This window comes from Petaurus breviceps, unplaced genomic scaffold (assembly GCF_028583685.1).
Source record: "Petaurus breviceps papuanus isolate PSGF00001 unplaced genomic scaffold, PetGlider_PUasm1.0 90808, whole genome shotgun sequence".
Classification (NCBI taxonomy): Eukaryota; Metazoa; Chordata; class Mammalia; order Diprotodontia; family Petauridae; genus Petaurus; species Petaurus breviceps.
The window spans coordinates 7,498,709-7,517,348 of NW_027187349.1; the positions used below are offsets into that span (position 1 = coordinate 7,498,709).

General features: G+C 35.5%; 1 protein-coding gene across 6 annotated transcripts in view; it reads left to right on the plus strand.

Annotated features, from left to right (window-relative positions):
- QKI (QKI, KH domain containing RNA binding) overlaps window positions 1-18,640 on the plus strand; it is a 200,680-nt gene that overhangs the window by 93,525 nt on the left and 88,515 nt on the right. For all 6 annotated transcript variants that reach the window (XM_069070403.1, XM_069070404.1, XM_069070402.1 and 3 more), the window contains exon 3: window positions 6,508-6,624. In XM_069070403.1, coding sequence (XP_068926504.1) covers window positions 6,508-6,624 — 117 coding nt within the window. The remainder of the gene's footprint in view (window positions 1-6,507; window positions 6,625-18,640) is intronic.

Genomic DNA, 18,640 nt, shown 5'->3' on the forward strand with positions numbered 1-18,640 from the left:
AAATTATCCATTTTACATTTTATAATGTTCTCTAATTCTTGTTTAGTCATAAAGTCTTTCCCTCTCCACAAGTCTGATAGGTGGAGACTGCTTACAGTATCAACCTTTATACCTAGATCATGTACCCATTTAGACTTGATTTTGGTATATGGTGTTAGATAATGGTCTATGCCCAGTTTCTGCCATACTATGTTCCAGTTTTCCCAGCAGTTTTTGTCAAATAGTGAGTTCTTATCCCAAAAACCAGGGTCTGGAGGTTTATCAAACAATATATTACTATAGTTGCTGACTTCTGAATCTCTTGTACCTAATCTATTCCATTGATCCACTCTTCTATTCCTCAGCCAGTACCAAGTAGTTTTGATGACTGCTGCTTTATGATACAGATTGAAATCTGGTATAGCTAGTCCACCTTCCCTAGCATTTCTTTTCATTAATTCCCTTCATATTCTGGACCGTATATTCTTCGAAATGAATTTTGTTATTATTTTTTCTAGCTCTATAAAGTAGTTTTTTGGTAAATCAATTGGTATGGCACTAAATATATAATTTAATTTAGGGAAAATTGTAATTTTTATTATATTAGCTTGACCCAGCCATGAGCAATTGATATTTTTCCAATTAGTTAGATCTGACTTTATTTGTGTGAAAAGTGTTTTGTAGTTGTGGTCATATAGGTCCTGGGTTTTTTTTTTTGGCAGGTAGATTCCCTATTATTTTATAATATCTACAGTAACTTTAAATGGGATTTCTCTTTCTATCTCTTGCTGTTGAATTTCATTGGAAATATATAGGAATGCCGAGGATTTATGTGGGTTTATTTTATATCCTGCAACTTTGCCAAATTTATTTATTGTCTCAAGTAGTTTTTTACTTGATTCTCTAGGATTCTCTAAGTATATCATCATAGCATCTGCAAAGAGTGATAGCTTGGTCTCTATTTTGCCTAATTTAATTCCTTTGATTTCTTTTACTTCTCTAATTGCTACTGGTAACATTTCTAGTACCAGATTGAATAAGAGGGGTGATAGTGGACACCCTTGTTTCACCCCTAATCTTATGGGAAATGCTTCTAGCTTCTCCCCATTACATATAATACTTTCTGATGGCTTTAAATAGATGCTACCTATTATTTTAAGGAAGGCTCCCTTTATTCCTATACTTTCTAAAGTTTTTAATAGGAATGGATGTTGTATTTTGTCTCTTGCTAAAATTTTAAAAGAGTTGGTTAATCAGATAGTTTATTGCTACTTAGAAAAAGCCACAGGTGATCATTGGGAGCCATTGTGCCAAACTAATAACCTCATTTCATTTTTACAGTAAGAATAATAGAAACAAGGGCAGTTAGGTGGCACAGTGAATAGAGCACCGGCCCTGAAGTCAGAAGGACCTGAGTTCAATTCCAGCTTCACACACTTAACACTTACTGGCCATGTGACCTTGGGCAAGTCACTTAACCCCAATTGCCCAGCTTTCCCCTTCCAAAAAGCAAAAAATAAAACAAAAAAAACCACAGATGTAGAGCTGGAAAGGACCTAAGAGAGGCTATTAGGCTGACTCCTGCCCTTTTACCAACCAAAAAAAGAAAAAGAAAGAAACTCAAGCATAGGGAAGTTGAGCTACCCAAAGTCACATATGTAGGTTTAGAGGTTGATTTGAACTCAGATCCTATGACGAACCAATTATCTTTACACTATATTAGGCTGCCTCCTAGACTAATAGCAATTGTCAGTGCTACAGTTTTGTGTGATTTTAGCCATGCATTTAATAGTTTCTCTTGAGATTTCTGCGGATTGTGGAGAGAAATTCTCCAAAGAGGGAAACTGAGGTACAAATTATTTCTTTGAGCCTAATTATTTTTTTTATAGTCCTGTTGTACTTAACACAAGTTATATATGTAATTGAACACTTAATGTGACTTAGCTCCTGCTCTCAAGAGACCTATGATCTAGTTAGAGAAACAAGACAAAACCTGATGCTAATATATTCCTTGAGGCAGCATTAGCATAGTAGATTGAGCACTTAACCTGGAAATCTGGAAAAATTTAGATTCCAGTTGTGAGTCTTTACTAGCAGTGTAATGTCACTGGAAAGATTGTTCAACTTCTTTGTGATTTAGTTTCCTTATCTTTAAAATGAAGACATCAGACTTGTTGGCCTTTTGAGTTCCTCCCAGCTCTGTATCTATGATTCTTTGTTCTTCTGCATTAATTAATGAGCAGTTTAATTTAGTCAATTTAGACTGAATTATTTGGGCACCACATTAAAGAAACTACATCTACAAGCTGTAGAACACCCAAAAGAGATTAACCAGGGTGGTGAAAGTCTTTTGCCATAAGATTGTGATCAAAGCTATCATATCTAACTATCTACTGCATAAGATTTTAAGGTCAAGTGAAAATGTCTATTTAAAACATTTTAAAATCCTTGAAGGATTATGAATATATTTTTTAGACTGTAGTGGGTTAGGAATAAATGGAGCAAATGAAATTTATTTGGTAAGGAACCTTAATGTTTTATTAGTTTGTGCATCAAAAAGGAAGTTTTAAAAAAGAAATTTTCAACTGTGATATCAGATCTATATTATTGGAGCTAATGAAGGAGGGCAATGAGGTAGATAATTAAAAATGATATGGCTTAGGTGTGCATTTTTTATTCCCATTTTCTAGAAGAATAATTTACAGTATTCCTCTATACCTTCATGACCTTTTTTTTTTGTCATGAATCCGTGTCGCACTCTTTTGAAGTCTGTGAGCCCTGTCTCAAAGCAATGTTTTTAAATGAATAAAACAAAACATATAGGGTCACAAAGGAAACCAATTGTATTGAGCTATAAAATATCTGTTTGGGGTTTGTTTGTTTTTTTAATTCACTGACGCCATTTCAGTGTTCCTAAAGCATGATGTTGTTGATTTTATTCTTTGTCTCAAAGCCTCAAATTGTTCTCAGTTGTCTTGGAAATAAATTCCAAATCTCTTAACCTACCTTTCAAGACCCTTTGCAATTTGTCCTTATTCTCGTATGTATAATCTGCTTCTTGATCAGGCTCAACTTCTGAATATTTTAGGAAAGTACCTTTTTCTTCTCTTCTTGGAAATCATAAAACTATGTTGCTTTAGGCACCTGGTAAATTAGGTGGAAAACTTTTGTCTTAGTCTATGCTAGAGGATATAATGACTAAATGAAATCAGCATTCTTTTTATAACTCATTTTGATCAAATTAATTAAGTTTTTTCATGAAGGGAATAGCGGTGGAGAGGTGAGTGACCGTGGTGGTGGTTGTTCTAGCTGTTGTTTGAAGTGGTAGCTATTGATTTGACATGTCTCTACAGGTAAGCATCCATATAAAACATTTTTTGGGAGGAAATCTGATTGGAAATTTAAAATTGGATTCACTGGAGTAAGTTTGGGGTAGGCTAGCCAATGAGCAATTATTAAGTGCTTATGATATGCCAGGCTTTATGTTAAGTCATATGGGTCCAAAGGAAAAACAAAACCATGGACCCTGCTCTCAAGGACCTTGCATTCTAATGGGGGAAGACACATAGAAATGATTACATACAGACAATACACATATTTGTTTTTCAGTCATGTTCTGACATAAACTGATCTTTTCCAATTCAGTGGCCAAATTTGCTCTCTTTTAAATAGCTCAGCTAGAATTCCATCCCTTCCAGTAGCCTTGTTGTTAGCAGTGCTTCCTAAGACCCAGTTGGCTTCATTTTCCAGGAGGAAAATTTTGTGCCTCTAAATCATTAGCCACGCTATTGTGGTTAAGATCTTTCTTCTATAGCTTTTTTTTTTTTGCTATTGCTACCTCTTCTTAATATCTTCTGCTTCTATTAATATTAAGTTCCTACCATTTTTGTTTCCTGTCATGCGCACTGCTAGAAATGTTACCTGGATACCTGTAATTTTCTTGAGGTGATCTCTTTTCATTCTGTTGTTCTCTTCCATTTCTTTGCATTATTCATTTACAATGGAAATGAATATACTTTCAGCTGTGTGGGAGACTAGAAAGATCTTGTCCAAAGGTGGGATTTGAGCAGTAGGAGTTGAGGAGGGAGAATGTTGTAGGCATGGGGGAGAAGTGATGAAAAGGAGATAGTATTTTATCTATTTATGTATTTTACAGTGTAGCTGTATCTTAAAAATGAGATGGGGGTGGGGATGTAGTAAACCAAGAAAGACTGGAAAGCTAGAAAGGGTGTATGTTTTGAAGTGCTTTAAATGCCAAACAGAGGGTTTTATATATTCCATCGTGGAGACAATGAGAAACTAATGGAGTTTAGTGAGGGATGGTACTTATGCTTTAGGAAGATAACTTTTGCAGCTGAATAGAAGATGGATTGAAGTGGAGAGAAATGTGAGGCAAGAAGTCCAATCAGAAGACTCTTGCAATTGAGAGGCGATAAAGATCTGTCCCAGGGTGCTGGAGAGATTAGGGTGCATATAGTAGATGGTATTATTTTTATAAATGACATGACTCGAATAGATTGGTTATATTGTGTAAATTTGACTTGAGGAATCAAGGATTAGAACTTGTATGAACTGAGAGGATTGTGGTTCCTTCAACAATTAATATAGAAGTTAAGGAGAGATTTTGAGAAGAAAGATAATGATTTCTGTTTTGCATTTGTGGAGTTGGAGATGCCTATGGCACATCTAATTCAGGATGTTAACAGGTAGTTGATCATGGGAGACTAGAGATGAGGAGAGATAGGACTATAGAAATAGGAATTATCTGTCTAGAGGTGATCATTGAACACAAGGTTACTGATTATTATATATATATACTGATAAGATTACTGAACAAGACAGTAGTGAGAAAGAAAAAGAGAGGGCACAGGACAGAGCCTTTGTTGATGATTGTGACATGGATGAAGAGTCAGCAAAGGAGATTGAGAAAGAATAGTAAGACATGTAGGTGATGATCCAGGAGAAAATATAGTGTCCTGAAAACCTAAAGAGCATTTAGGAGAAGGTAAGAGACAGTATTATAGGTATAAAGACATGTCCTAGGTTGAGAATGGTGAAGATTGAGGAAATGTAGTTAGATTTGGCAGTTAAGACATCACTGTTAACTTTGGAGAGCCAATTCACTTCAGTAAGAGAAGTTAGCTTGCAGAGGGTTTTTGAAGCTCCAGAGAGTAGAGGAGAAAGAGTCATCAAAGGAGACAAATTTGTCAAGGAAATTATCCCAGAAGGGGAGGAAAGCCCCAAGGTGATAGCTAGCCATGATAGTGACTGTTAAGTGAGGAATTTTTGAGAGTGCGGGAGATATGAGATTGTTTGTAGGCAGTAGGTGGGAAACCTTTCTGTAGGGAGAGATTTAAAAAAAATTACAGTGGGAAGGCTAAAAGAATAATACAATATGCCAGAGAAAATGGGGGTGGGTGGGATCAAAGCTGCATGTAGAGGACCACCTCTTCATGTGAGAAAGGAGGAGGAGATGAATGGGGGGACACTTCCTGAATTACTGTGAAATGAGGAGGGCAGAAGAAGTTCTCTGTGAATGGCTCAGTTTTTAAAATAGTCAGTATTTTCAGCTGAGAGAGAAGAATGAATATCTTGGTTTGAAATAGCTGCTGTGATGTGTAAGGAAAGCACATCTAGGAGGAAAGTGCAAAAAAATTGCTTTGCCTAAAGTAAAGGCACACTTGAGAGAATGTAACAGATTTGTAGCAAAACAAATTCACCACTACCACCCTCTAGTCAATATGGACCTTGTTTTCTTTTGGAAAAGTTTATGCTTTGAAAATTAGCTGTAGTGTTGAAATGGTCTATTCTCTTATATCCACTTTGCTTTTAGTCGTATTGGTCCTTTATGTCTTTGCATAATACTTATTCCCATTTCCTTGCCTGTATTATTTTATGTTGCTATTCCTTCTCCTGGATACATATTTCCAACATCACTTTCCTGATTTATGTCCTTAAGAGTAATCCTCCGAGACCTTCTTTGACTATTACAGTCCCAGTAACCACTCAGTAACTTATTGTACTCTCTATTTTCTTGTGCTGTGCCGTAAAGTGCTTAAACGGTATAGTCCACCTTAATAAGTGATCTAAACATTGTTTCATGGGTTGTAGTACCATGTCCCCAATTAGAATGTCAGTTCTTTCAGGACAGGGAATTTATCCTATTGCCCCATGGTCAGTTATTAGAATATGTTGCAAATATAAGGATCTGCAATTTCTGTGATGCTCCCACCCTCCAATATAAATTGTAACCTTTCCATTGTTACCTACTAAATATTGTTCTATGAAAGAAAAATAAGAGAAATACAGTAGAATCTTTATCTTAATCATGAACTCAAGAGATTTTTCAAGGTCAAAAGTGATTTCTCCTCATTCAGTTTTCTGATAGCCAAAAAGGAAGAATTACAAGGATTTTAAGACAAAGTTATTTTGCTTTGTTCTTAATTATTACTTTATAGTAAAATCCTTACTAGTTTTATGAATGAGATACAAAGACAAAAGGCTAAATGAATAATTTCTGTATTCTAGTTTAACTTTGTTGGAAGAATCCTCGGGCCCAGAGGACTAACAGCCAAACAACTGGAGGCAGAAACAGGATGCAAAATAATGGTCCGAGGAAAAGGCTCAATGAGGGATAAAAAGAAGGTAAGTCTTTGAAAATGGGTTGGAAATGGGGAGAGAGTGAGTGTTTGTGTATATGTGTACACGTACACACACACATACACACACACACACACACACACCCCATACTTTCATACTTTTTTTTTTTTTTAATCTTTTTTGGATGGTAGTTTATTACACATTAGTCTATGTAAGGTGTTTAACAAAATTAGTCAATAAAAGGTAGAATGTTTTGAAGTGTTAATCATTTTTGCAATATGATCATGTGAACCCTCCAGGTTTAATATTTATTTTTCATTTGGCCAAGGACAACATAATTTTCACCATCATCCTATTTACTTACTTTGCTATCTATGTTAGCAAATGCAGACCTGGAGAATTCATCAGAATGTAATGTTGTGCGTCCAAAAATGTAGAGTTGAGAGTCTGAGACAATACCTTTCTTTTGCCAAGGCTAGCATGAGAAATATTATGTAGTTTTGGATAGCTCGTCAAAGCACTTGTGTATACAGTCCCATGGATATATAATAAAGCAAATGGATACCCAGATACAAGTCATTCTGTTTGTCTCTGTCACTTAGTACTTGTCACTGAGATACTAAAGGATTTACCTTTAGGGTGATGAGGAAGAAAGTGATTTCAAGGCCTCAAAGTACTATTTTAAACTTTTTTTTAAGTAAATAACTTTATTTACTTTTCAATCTCATTTAATGTTTCCTTTTATCTCCATGTTTATTTTGACTGCATTTTGATTAGTGTATCTAAGATGCAAGGGTAAGTGATTGAAAATAAAAAGTGTTATATGTTCTTTTAAGAACAGTAAAACAGGTACAAAACTCGGAATTAGCTGAAGATAAGGAAATCTAAGCAAAATAGCATGTAATTTTAAAGTTATATTATGTTCAAAAATGGATTTAATAACCTATCAGATAAATTCAGTTTAGCAGGTCTTTACTGATCAGCCTCACTTTGCTTTGAAACATAATGACGTGGGTTTAGTAAGAAATCTAGAATATATTTAAATAAAAGTTCAGAGAATAATTTTATGTTAGTGGTATAATATTAAAATTAATAAATTTATTTCATTTCACAGTTTTTTTGTGATTGTATTTATAAAGAAACATTTTCTAGAGAAGTCCTTTCCCCTCCTTAATTTATCTATATCCCAGTCTTGTTTATAATACCATGTCAAGGCCAACCTCTGAAGTATTTTTCATCTCTTCTAGATGAGAGTAATCTTTTCTAATTCCTTTTGAACTCATAACAGTCTGTTATATTTGCTAGGAAATTAGCATGTTCTCCTTTGTATTAATATTTATTGCTTTAGGTGTGTGTACTGTCTTCTTAACTAGATTAAAAACTCTGTAAGCCAAGTACTTTGAGTTATACTTACTGGTATCCCTTATAGTACCTTGCACCATGGTAGGCATTGTAAATATTTGTCTGTTAAATGAATTTCTTTTGCACAGCTTTTCTCAAACATATTAACTTCAGGATACCTTTATACTCTTTTTTTTTTTGGAGGGGGTAGGGCAAGGCAGTTGGGGTTAAGTGACTTGCCCAAGGTCACGCGGCTAGTTAGTGCTAAGTGTCTGAGGCCGGATTTGAACTCGGGTCCTTCTGACTCCAGGGCTGGTGCTCTATTCACTGTGCCACTTAGGTGCCCCTATACTCTTAATAATTACTGAGCTCCCCTCAAGAATAAAGTCCCAAGTCTTTAGGCTCTTAATCACTGCCCTCCCAAATCCTGTCCCTTACCTGGGAATTCCAGGCTTATCCTCCTTCCTCTACTGTGGAACTTGCAATTTGGCCAAACCAAACTGTCGTGTTTGTCTTCTCTCTCATTGCTAATGGTAGAGTAGCACAAAAGAGAGGTCATCTGAAACCATGTTTCTTGGTCTTTCACTGCTCTAAGGTCCTATATTTCTTTGTACCTCTCTAAATTTATGTAATTTTTTTATTATTCTTATGGCATTTTTCAGTGGTTTTATTTTTTCAAATACCTTTTTAAAACAATCTTCCTTAACATATTGTAACCTCCTTGAGTATAGAGGTTGTGTTTATGCCTCCCATATCAGCTAGCAGAGAAGTTAATTTCTTGTCCAGTTCTCTTCTGCAAACTCGTTTACTGGTTTTCAAACCTGCTTTCTTTCCATTTTTACACATATCAATTTCCTCTTTATTACAAGAAATTTTGAGTTAAATCCTTTTTTTTTCAAATGCTTTATTAACTTCTGATTTACATCATTCATTTCCACCAGATTTTGAGTTACAAATTTTCTCCCCGTTTTCCCCCTACCCATCGACCCAAAATAGCAGTCCCACAGGATATCCCCTCCTCCAATCTGCTCTCTCTCATATTTTCTCCTATACCCCTTTTGACTTTTCCAGTGGATCTCTATGCCCCAGTGCCTGTATATCTTATTTCCCAATTACATGTAAAATAGTATTAATAATAGTATATATATTTGAGTATTTGATTTTAAAACTTTGAATTCCAGATTCATTCCCTTCCTCCCTTGTCACCCACCCTTACTGGGAAGATAAGCAGTTCAGTATAGGTTATACATGTGTGGCTAATGCAAAACAATAACATAGTAGATATATTGTAAAAAACTGACTATATTTCCCTCCCTCCTATCACACCTCCCACTTGTTCTCTTCTCTATTTTGTTCCCGTCCTTTTTCAAAAGTGAGTGCTTCCAACTTCCCTTCCCCCCAGCCTGCCCTCCCTTCTATCATCCCCCCCTCATCCCCTTCCCCCCCTACTCTCCTGGAGGATGAGATACCCTATTTATTGTGTATTTCATTCCCTCCTCAAGCCAAATTCAATGGGAATAAGGTTGACTCATTCCCTTTTGCCTTCCTTTTCTTCCCCTCCATTGTAACCATTTTCCCTTGCCTCTTCTGTATGAGATAATTTACCCCAATCTGTCTCTCCCCATCTCCTCTCATTATATTCCTCTCTAACCTCTTAATTTCACCTTTTAAGTATCATTCCTTCCTGTTAAATTGGTCCTGTGCCCTCTATCTATGTATATCTGTAAACATATATACACACATTCCACATATGTATTCATATGCCCATATACCCTCATATATAGACATATATATATTTCTATTCCCTTCAGCTACTGAGAAAAGTTTCATCAGTTACAATTATTATTTTTCCTCTTTAGTACAAGAATGTTAATAGTTCAACTTTGATAAGTTCCTTATGTTTTCTTTTCCCTGTTTACCTTCTCATGCTTCTCTTGCTTATTGTATCTGAATGTCACATTTTCTGTTCAACTTTGGTTTTTTCATCAAGAATGCTTGAAAGTCCTCTATTGTACTGAACGACCATATTTTTCCCTGAAACATGATACTCAGTTTTGCTGGGTAGGTGAGTCTTGGTTTTCATCCCAGCTCCTTTGACCTCCGGAATATCCTATACCAAGCCCTTCGATCCCTCAGTGTAGAAGCTGCCAGATCCTGAGTTATCCTGATTGTGTTTCCACAATATTCAAATTGTTTCTTCCTGGCTGCTTGTAATATTCTCTCCTTAATGTGGGAATTCTGGAACCTGCCTATAATATTCCTAGGAGTTTTCTTCTTGGGATCTTTATCAAGAGGTGATCGGTGGATTCTTTCAGCTTCTATTTTGCCCTCTGGTTCTAAAACATCAGGGCATTTTTCTTTGAGAATTTCTTGGAGGATGATTTCTAGGTTCTTACTTTGATCATGACTTTCAGTTAGTCCAATAATTTTTAAATTATCTCTCCTGGAACTATTTTCCAGGTCAGTGGTTTTTCCCATGAGATATTTCACATTGCCTTCTATTCTTTCATTTGTTTGGATCTGTTTAATAGCATCTTGATTTCTCATAAAGTCATTAGCTTCCATTTGCTCCAGTCTAATTCTGAAGCAATGATTCTCTTAATTGAGCTTTTGAGATTCTTTTTCCATCTGGCAAATTCGGCTTTTTAAGGCATTCTTCTCCTCATTGCCTTTTTGAGCCTCTTTTGCCATTTGAGTTAGACTATTTTTTAAGGTGCTATTTTCCTTAGGCTGTTGACTCTCTTCTCTTCCCAATTTTTCATCCACTTCTCTTATCTGCTTCTTAAGGTCCTCTATGGCCTGTAACCAAGTTGTATTTTCCTTTGAAGCTTTTGGTGCAGGAGTTCTGACTTCACTGTCTTCCTCCTGTTCCATGCTTTGCTCCTTTTTGTCCCCAAAATAGGAGTCTAATGTTGGAATCTTCTGTCTTCTTTGTTTCCTTTGCCTGGTCATGTCTCCCCTCAGTCACCTGACTCCTGTGCTTTTTGCCACAGTAGGACTCTGCCTTCAGATAGGGGAGCTTTTGTCCCAAATGCTGGGGTTTTCTCAGTTGCTGGAGGTATTACATGGGTGCCTTCTCTGAAGCCTTCACATGCTCTGGCAAGCTGGACACACACCCCAGTACCTCCACCCTAGACTGTAATCCAGATCCAAGCAGGTTAAAGCAATAGTGATTACCCCTCAGACTTGTGCTTGGTCCCCCTACACTCTGCAGGTCAGGAGCTGAAGCTGCTAAGTGGCACTGGCTGACTGCTGGCGTCTCAGAGGCTTCTCTCCCTGGGCGCAAAAGCTACTCAGGGGCAAAAGCCATGCACTCCCACTTACTGGGTCCCAAAGGCCAGACTGCACTGACCTCTCATTTTGTCCTTGGCATCTATGTGTTGATAAATCTGTAAATGTCCACAGCTGCTGCTGATCTGGAGTCCCTCTGGCCAGAGCCTGGTCAGACATGCCCTACCTGCCTGCCAGGCTGTCCTCAGCGGGAGGTTAGCTTCTCTGTTTCATTTTGTGGATTCTGCAGCTCCAAAGTTGAATCCCCTTTTTACATGGATTGGGGAAGGTGGAAGCCAGAGCAGCGGGGAGGTCCTGCTTCTACTCTGCCATCTTGACTCCACCCCCTTGAGTTAAATCTTAACAGTTGTCTACATGTTAAAAGTTTTTTTGTCATGCCTTTCTTGACTTGTAAGAAAAAAATAACACTTATGTGATTTGGGCTTTGATATTGAGTTTGGGAATTCAGTAATTTGCTATTTCTAAACTACCTCAGATAAATTATAGATGTTAATTCAGTTTTATGGTTTAAATAGGAAGATACAGGTCTGTAATAAATGATGTATTTTCAGTAAATGTGGGAAACAGTGCTTAAACAGATCAGGAAAATGTTTTGAACAATTCTCATGGCAGAGTCATAGTGACTCCTGCACACTCTTTTAAAGATCATAATATTGACTACTTTTTAAATTCACTGTGACTTGTTCTCTCAGTGCTTTTCTTTTTTATTAGCTATTTTTTTTTACTACCCTTTTTCACTAGTGTAATTTACCAGGGAGATAGTGTTTTCTTTATTTTTTGATGATTTCAAAGTCCTTTCTGTATTTCTATAACTATAATTTCTTCAAATTCAGAGTGAATCTTTTTTAATTCAACCTTTTGAAATGTTACTGTTTAATGAAATTGCAGGGTACTTCTAATTTATTCTTGATTGATTTTGCAAGACTATGTTCTCTGATAAGGAGGAGAAATACCCTTTTTCCTTATAACTATCTCATAAAAATATGTACATTTGGAAACACTGATTTTAGATACCTTTTGAAGGATTGGAATAAGATTAAAAACTGATATGTTTTAAATTCTCAAAAACTTTAAAAGACATTTGTCTAAAATTTGAAATGTTTCACATGAAAATGAACATTTATGCCATCTTTAAGTTTATTTTTCCTTTCGAGGACTATCTACTTAATATACATAGAAGTTCTCTTGCAAATTGTTGAACTAAGCAAAATGGCTCCGCTGGTGGGTGTGGGACTTAAATATACCATTTTAATGTTTAAGTAAAGTTTTGGTTCAGAAACTTGGAATGATGTTATGCAACAACTTATAAATGGAGGTGAATCCCACTTAAAACTGCCATGCAGAATCCAAATTAGAACATAGATTGAGGACAAGGTTTTTTACATGTTGCTATTTTAGAAGCCTTTTCACCTTGAATAGGATTTACTGAAGCTATCAATGCAATAAAATCACAGGTCCAATCCTATCTTTTATCTTTTGTTACCTTTTATTTTTGTTTTGAATATATTCTTTCCTCTAAGCAGTAACCCATACCCTTTAATGAAAGGTAATTAAATTAAAGGAAAACAAATAATTCAGAAAAACTAACCAGCAAACCAATCTTGTCTTACTATATATGCAATCTTTCACATTCCTAGCTCTCTTCCTGTGTGATAAAGGAAAGTGAGTAATTTTCTTCACTCTTCTTCAGAGTCATTATAATTTATGCAGTATGGAATTTCTTTAGGGGCAGAGGGTGAGTTCTTTCTTTTATATTATTGGCGTCGTTAAACCTTGCTTTCCTCATTGTGCTTCCTTTACTGTCTATCACTTCATGTCTTCCCATCCTTTTCTTAATTCAAGATGTGATAACACAGAAAGATTGCTACCTTCTGAGTCAAAGGACTCATATTTAAATCCTGCTTTCATGTAGTATCTGTGTGAATATAGCAAACTCATTTAACCTCTATGGACCGCAGTTTGCTCATCTATAAAATGGGTTGGATTATATGGGATCTAGGGTCCTTTCTAACTCTGTGATCCTATAATCTTCTATGTGTCATTTCTGATAAAACAATAAATACTCCATTTTAAGTATGTACCACAATTTGTTTAATAATTTACTTCATTGGGAAATCTTTATAAAAGTTCTGGTGTTAATTCATTCCAATTGTATTACTTTTTAGAATTCTTGATTATAGAAAAGAAATGGGTTAAAAATCCACATTATTTTTTTAAGGGTGCCTGGGATTAGAATTAACCATGGCTGTTTTCCAGAACATGACATCCAGTTGGAAAGCCAACAATTTGAGTGCATCACTGTGAATTACAGAATTGGATTATATGCTTATATTATACATACATACGCACACATATATACATATATGTATATATCATATACAAAGCAGATCTTCCTTGAATTTGACTGAGAAATCAAATAAATGGCACTTAGGACAAGTTGTTTCCCATTAATAAAAACTGCACTTTAAACAGAAGCGTTATTCTGTAAATGGGGAAGGTCTTCCGCAAGTCGAGTGGAAAATTTATAGGAGGATATGAACAGAAGTTGCTCAGGAAAGGCATAATTTTTATCATTAAATGAAACATAAAAATCAAGTAGATCATACATTTATTTGAATATTCCTTGTGATTTTAAGTAGTTTTAAATCTTGGAACAGTGCAGCTAGGTGGTGTAGTGGCTAGAGTGCTGGGCCTAGAGTCAGGAAAACTCGTCTTTCTGAGTTCAAATCTCAACCTTGGACACTTATTGTGTTACCCTGTGCAAGTCGCTTAACCCTATTCTCCTCAGTTTCCTTTTTGGTAAAATATGCTATAGACGGAAATGGGCAGCCACTTAAGGATCTTTGCCAAGAAAATCCCAAATGGAGTCATGAAGAGTCAGGCACTACTAACCAACAACATCAGACAGTACTTTGCAACACCACAATCTCCACTGTTGCGAAGCATGGTAAGATGTGTGATGGTCTGTAAGCCTATATACAACTCATGGGGTAAGGAATGTTTTAAAGAGAAATATGTACGCTGTAGCAGTTTGGATTAGTCATGTAGTAAATAATAAAGGCCAGACTCAAGAGCTGCTCTTAAAAGGACCTAGAAGTCCTCCAAAAAAAATTCTGTAGTTTCTCTGTGTTTGCTTAATAAAAGAATATGGGCAAAAGCTTCACAGAGTGAGAAATTGTGCAGTGAGGGAATACCTACACTGTTGACTTTTGTTGTTCTGTCATTTTAGTCATGTCTGCCTCTTAGTGACCCCATTTAGGATTTTCTTGGCAAAGATACTGGAGTGGTTCACCATTTCCTTCTCCAGCTCATTTTGTAGATGATGAAACAGATGCAAAAGGGACTAATTGACTTTCCAAGTGTCACACAGCTAGTAAGTGTCTGAGGCCAGATTTGAACTCAGGAAGACTTCAGGACAGGTGCTAGAGCACCTACCTGCCCACATTAATGATTATCATGCTTTATTTAACACTGAAGGATTCCATTGTAATTTATAGAAGCTTCAAATAACATTTTTTTCTTCCTGTGCTATTTGCAACCTTTAAAATGAATTTCGTTCTTTAGTCCACAGAGGGGGGTAATATTACAGAAATAATTCTATATACATATATGTGTGTATATATATATATATATATATATATATATACTATATGTTCATATATACTGCAGGTATAGAACATATGTATATATAGAACTCTATAAAGAAAAAAATTTATTAGTTTATTAGTGATATTAGAAATTTTGCAAAAACCTGAGAATGTAGAAGTTTACTACTATTTAGAAAATACATGTATTAAAAATAATGGCTCTGAAAAAGAGAATGTAATCAATAATAATTTACTGCAAACCTTTTTTTTCATCTTTGAATTAATTTATTCAAGGTAACTTATAAAACTAATTTACTCTTCCATAGATCAAATACTAGGATTAGTTAATTATCTGTCCATGTCTAATGTGAATTTTGTTGAAAAGGTAGAATCCATTTTTATCACTAGTTTCTGGAAATGAGCCTTTTAAAAAATTATCTTGATTAGATTACAGTCTATTTAGTTAAGGAATACTGAATCACCTTGTAGGTGTTACTGAATATAACAGATTTTGTTTTTAAAAGTTTTAGTCCTGTCATCTGATAGAAATCAGTGGTTGAATGTTGCTTATTTTATTTTGGCATAATTACACAGTCATCTGATTTTTTTTTCTTCTAAATTCTGTATGTTAAGGAATTTTCATTGGAAAAGATAGTCAGTCACTAAATGTGACAAAAATTAAACGTTTTCATAAAGTCCACATTCCATTTGACTTCCAACAATTCCACTGAGTTAGTCATATTGTTTTCCTCATTTTTGTCCACAGCTACTGAAAAATATTGCCTTTAAAGCAGTATTCTTGTTGATCTTTCCTGATTATATAACATGTTTCATACTTTTATTTCCCTGTGTAAGGTAGGAAATAGCCTTTATTGCTTTCTATATACATGCAAAGCTTTGAATGAATGTTTGTCCATATATTTTATTTGAAAATTTCTCTGCATCAATTATATATTCTTTTGTTTTTCTAAATAAAGGTGAAATTTGTCATTAAGTATTTTTTATGTATTTAAATTTTGCCCTCAGCAATACAGAGAAACATTGATAATAGTCATACTACTTAGAAAGTAACTTCTACTTAGGGTTTACTATCTGAAATTTTCTTGGCACCTAGCTGTGTTGACATGCTATTCCATTTCTCATAACCTGACATTTAAAGTAAGGCTTTCTCTCTCTCTCTCTGTCTCTCTCTGTCTGTCTGTCTGTCTGTCTGTCTCTCTCTCTCTGTCTCTCTTTCTCTCTCTCTCTCCCTCTCTCCCCCTCTCTCCATCCCCCTTTTTTCTTTCTCTGTCTCAGTCTCATACTTTCACACTCACATACTCTCCTTGACTTAAGAATACTTAATTTACGAACATCTCCATCTGACCTATACAACTTGGTGATAGGTAGGGACCCAAATGAAGATAGGCTAAAATTCTTCAACTGCATATAGGTTAGACTAGAGACAGGTCATGTGACAGACAGAAGTGTTCAATGACAACCCTACATTTTTTGAAGATGCCAGAAATCTTTGGTGGGCTGCAAGCACGCCTATATGTTATACAGGCTTGATCTAAATTCACCCTCTCTTCTTAATTATTCTCATTGGTGCTCAGCATCACAACCAAGCACTTTTGGTTTAGCCTTGTCGCATGAAATAAATTGACTTTTTTCTGCTTCCACATATACCCATACATTTAATATGCATCTTTTCTGTCAACTGTCATCTGTCAGCTGTCATCAACTATTTACAAATGTGGAAACTGGGGTTTAGTGACTTGCCCAGAGTCACACAGTCTGAAGATGGATTTGAACTTAGGGAACTTGGGTATTCTGGACTCCAGGCCTGGCACCCTTTCCATTTTGTCACCTAGCTACCTAAGATAGTATCTGAGAAAGATTTGAACTCAGGTCTTTTCTGATTCTAAGACTGATGTTCTTTCCACTCTGTCACCAAATTTCTTGGTAATGTCAAAATTAAACATGAGAACTCAATATAATTTTTTAAGTCTAGAAATGACATGAAAAGAAAAATGAAGATTACTCTATAGACCATGACACCTTTCCATATATCTTGCAGTTGAAACCTTCTGCATGTCTTGTCTTCTCCATTAATTAGAATGTGAACTCCTTAAAAGTTTCATCCCGATTACTTAGATAACATTCCTCTAAATTTCCTGTGATTAATTAATCATGACTCTGAGTCTAAGAAAGTTATGAAATGCTGTCTCATTTTAGTTAGGATCATAAAATCTTATATTTAGAGCTAGATCTCCTCCTGTTGCAGATGAAGAAGCTTATTCTCAGAGTTGAAAGTACTTGCTCAAGGTCACCAAGTTATTAAGTAGTAGTGGCAGGATTAGATCCCAACTCCAGACTCCAAGCCCAGCCCTCTTGTATTGCACTAGTTAACTGGTAGTTTACTTAACCATAGTAACATTAAACAAATCAGTTTGATATTCAGTAATGAGTTTAAAGAAAAGTTTGAACAGACTTTGAACCTAAGAGGCCAAGTTGTGATCAGCAGCAAACTGTGAAATAGCCTTAATTTCCTACTAATGGTTTGTATTTTAGGGACTGTTATTTTCTTTTGTAAGTATCTCTATAAAAAATAGCATTATTTGACTGTAGCATGATTCCCGAAAATGAAAGCTGGTTCAGGACAAATATCTTTGTAGGTAAGAATAAACCTATGGTCTTCTGGGGAAAATATTCTGATTGTGATTGTAGCCAAAAACATTAATTCAGAAACTAAATGGCTCTCCCTTGTAAAAGTTAGCATTATTAAATATTCATCCTTAATTTCCTTTATTGTACTGGTATATTTGAACAGTATCATTATTTCACATAAGACTATGGGACATGTTTCTTTCAGTTTGCCAAGAAAGCATGTAACACACTTAACTAGACATAAATAATAACAAAATTCTCCTGATACTCCTGTCCCTAATTTTTTCTAAGACTCATATTCCTAGAAGAGTTTTTCAGGGTTCTATGTTTTTTAAAAAAATGATTGCATGTTTGAGCTGGAGCTGTTTTCTAGACAATAGCTGTTTAATGAGCTGCTTGTGTGTATAGTAGAAGAGAATGGGCCTGATTGCTCACAATCTGAAGTCTGAAAATGCATTTTTCAGATCTCATCCATTTGCATATCTAATTGCTATGTAATCAAAACTAAGTGAACTGTAGCTACTTGAAACTATAAAATGAAAGGCAATCATCTTTACAGGGGGAAAAACCCACTTACATGCACGCTAGCCTCAATATTAGCATTATATTCTGCTTGTTTTTAATTACAGGTGTCTGACTGAGCAGTAAATTTATGCTTGTGTATTAAAGAAGTGAATGTGACCCTGAAACATCAGCTTTGCTTTGTTGTACCAGAGCACTGGGATTGAAAGAAGTTAGCTGAGTTGTGTATTTTGGTGATAAGGAATTGTGCCAGGATGGCTGTTAATAATTACCTGCTTTGTTTGATATGGAAAATACTGGTTCCACACTTTTCTTCTTAGCAGTGACAGTGCTCAATTAAAACTTGTATTAAACAGTGATAATGTCCTCATTTATCTACTTGGGAAAATGTGAGGTAAAGAAAACACAGGTTTCAACCCCCCCACCCCCAACCCCATGTGGGCTTTCGGGCAGCTTTGTTTTCAATGAATCCTGTGAGAGTAAAAAATTATTTGCCATAAGGTATATGTTTTATGCTTTAGTAACTTAAATATTTTAAAATTATTCCTGTTTCTAGCAATTGCTGTTACCTAAAAAGAGTAGTGGGAGAGAGAAAAATCTTAAAAGTAATTTCAGAGCTCTTTATAGACTGTCACCTAAAAAATCTATAGGACCACTGAAAAGGCCCACTG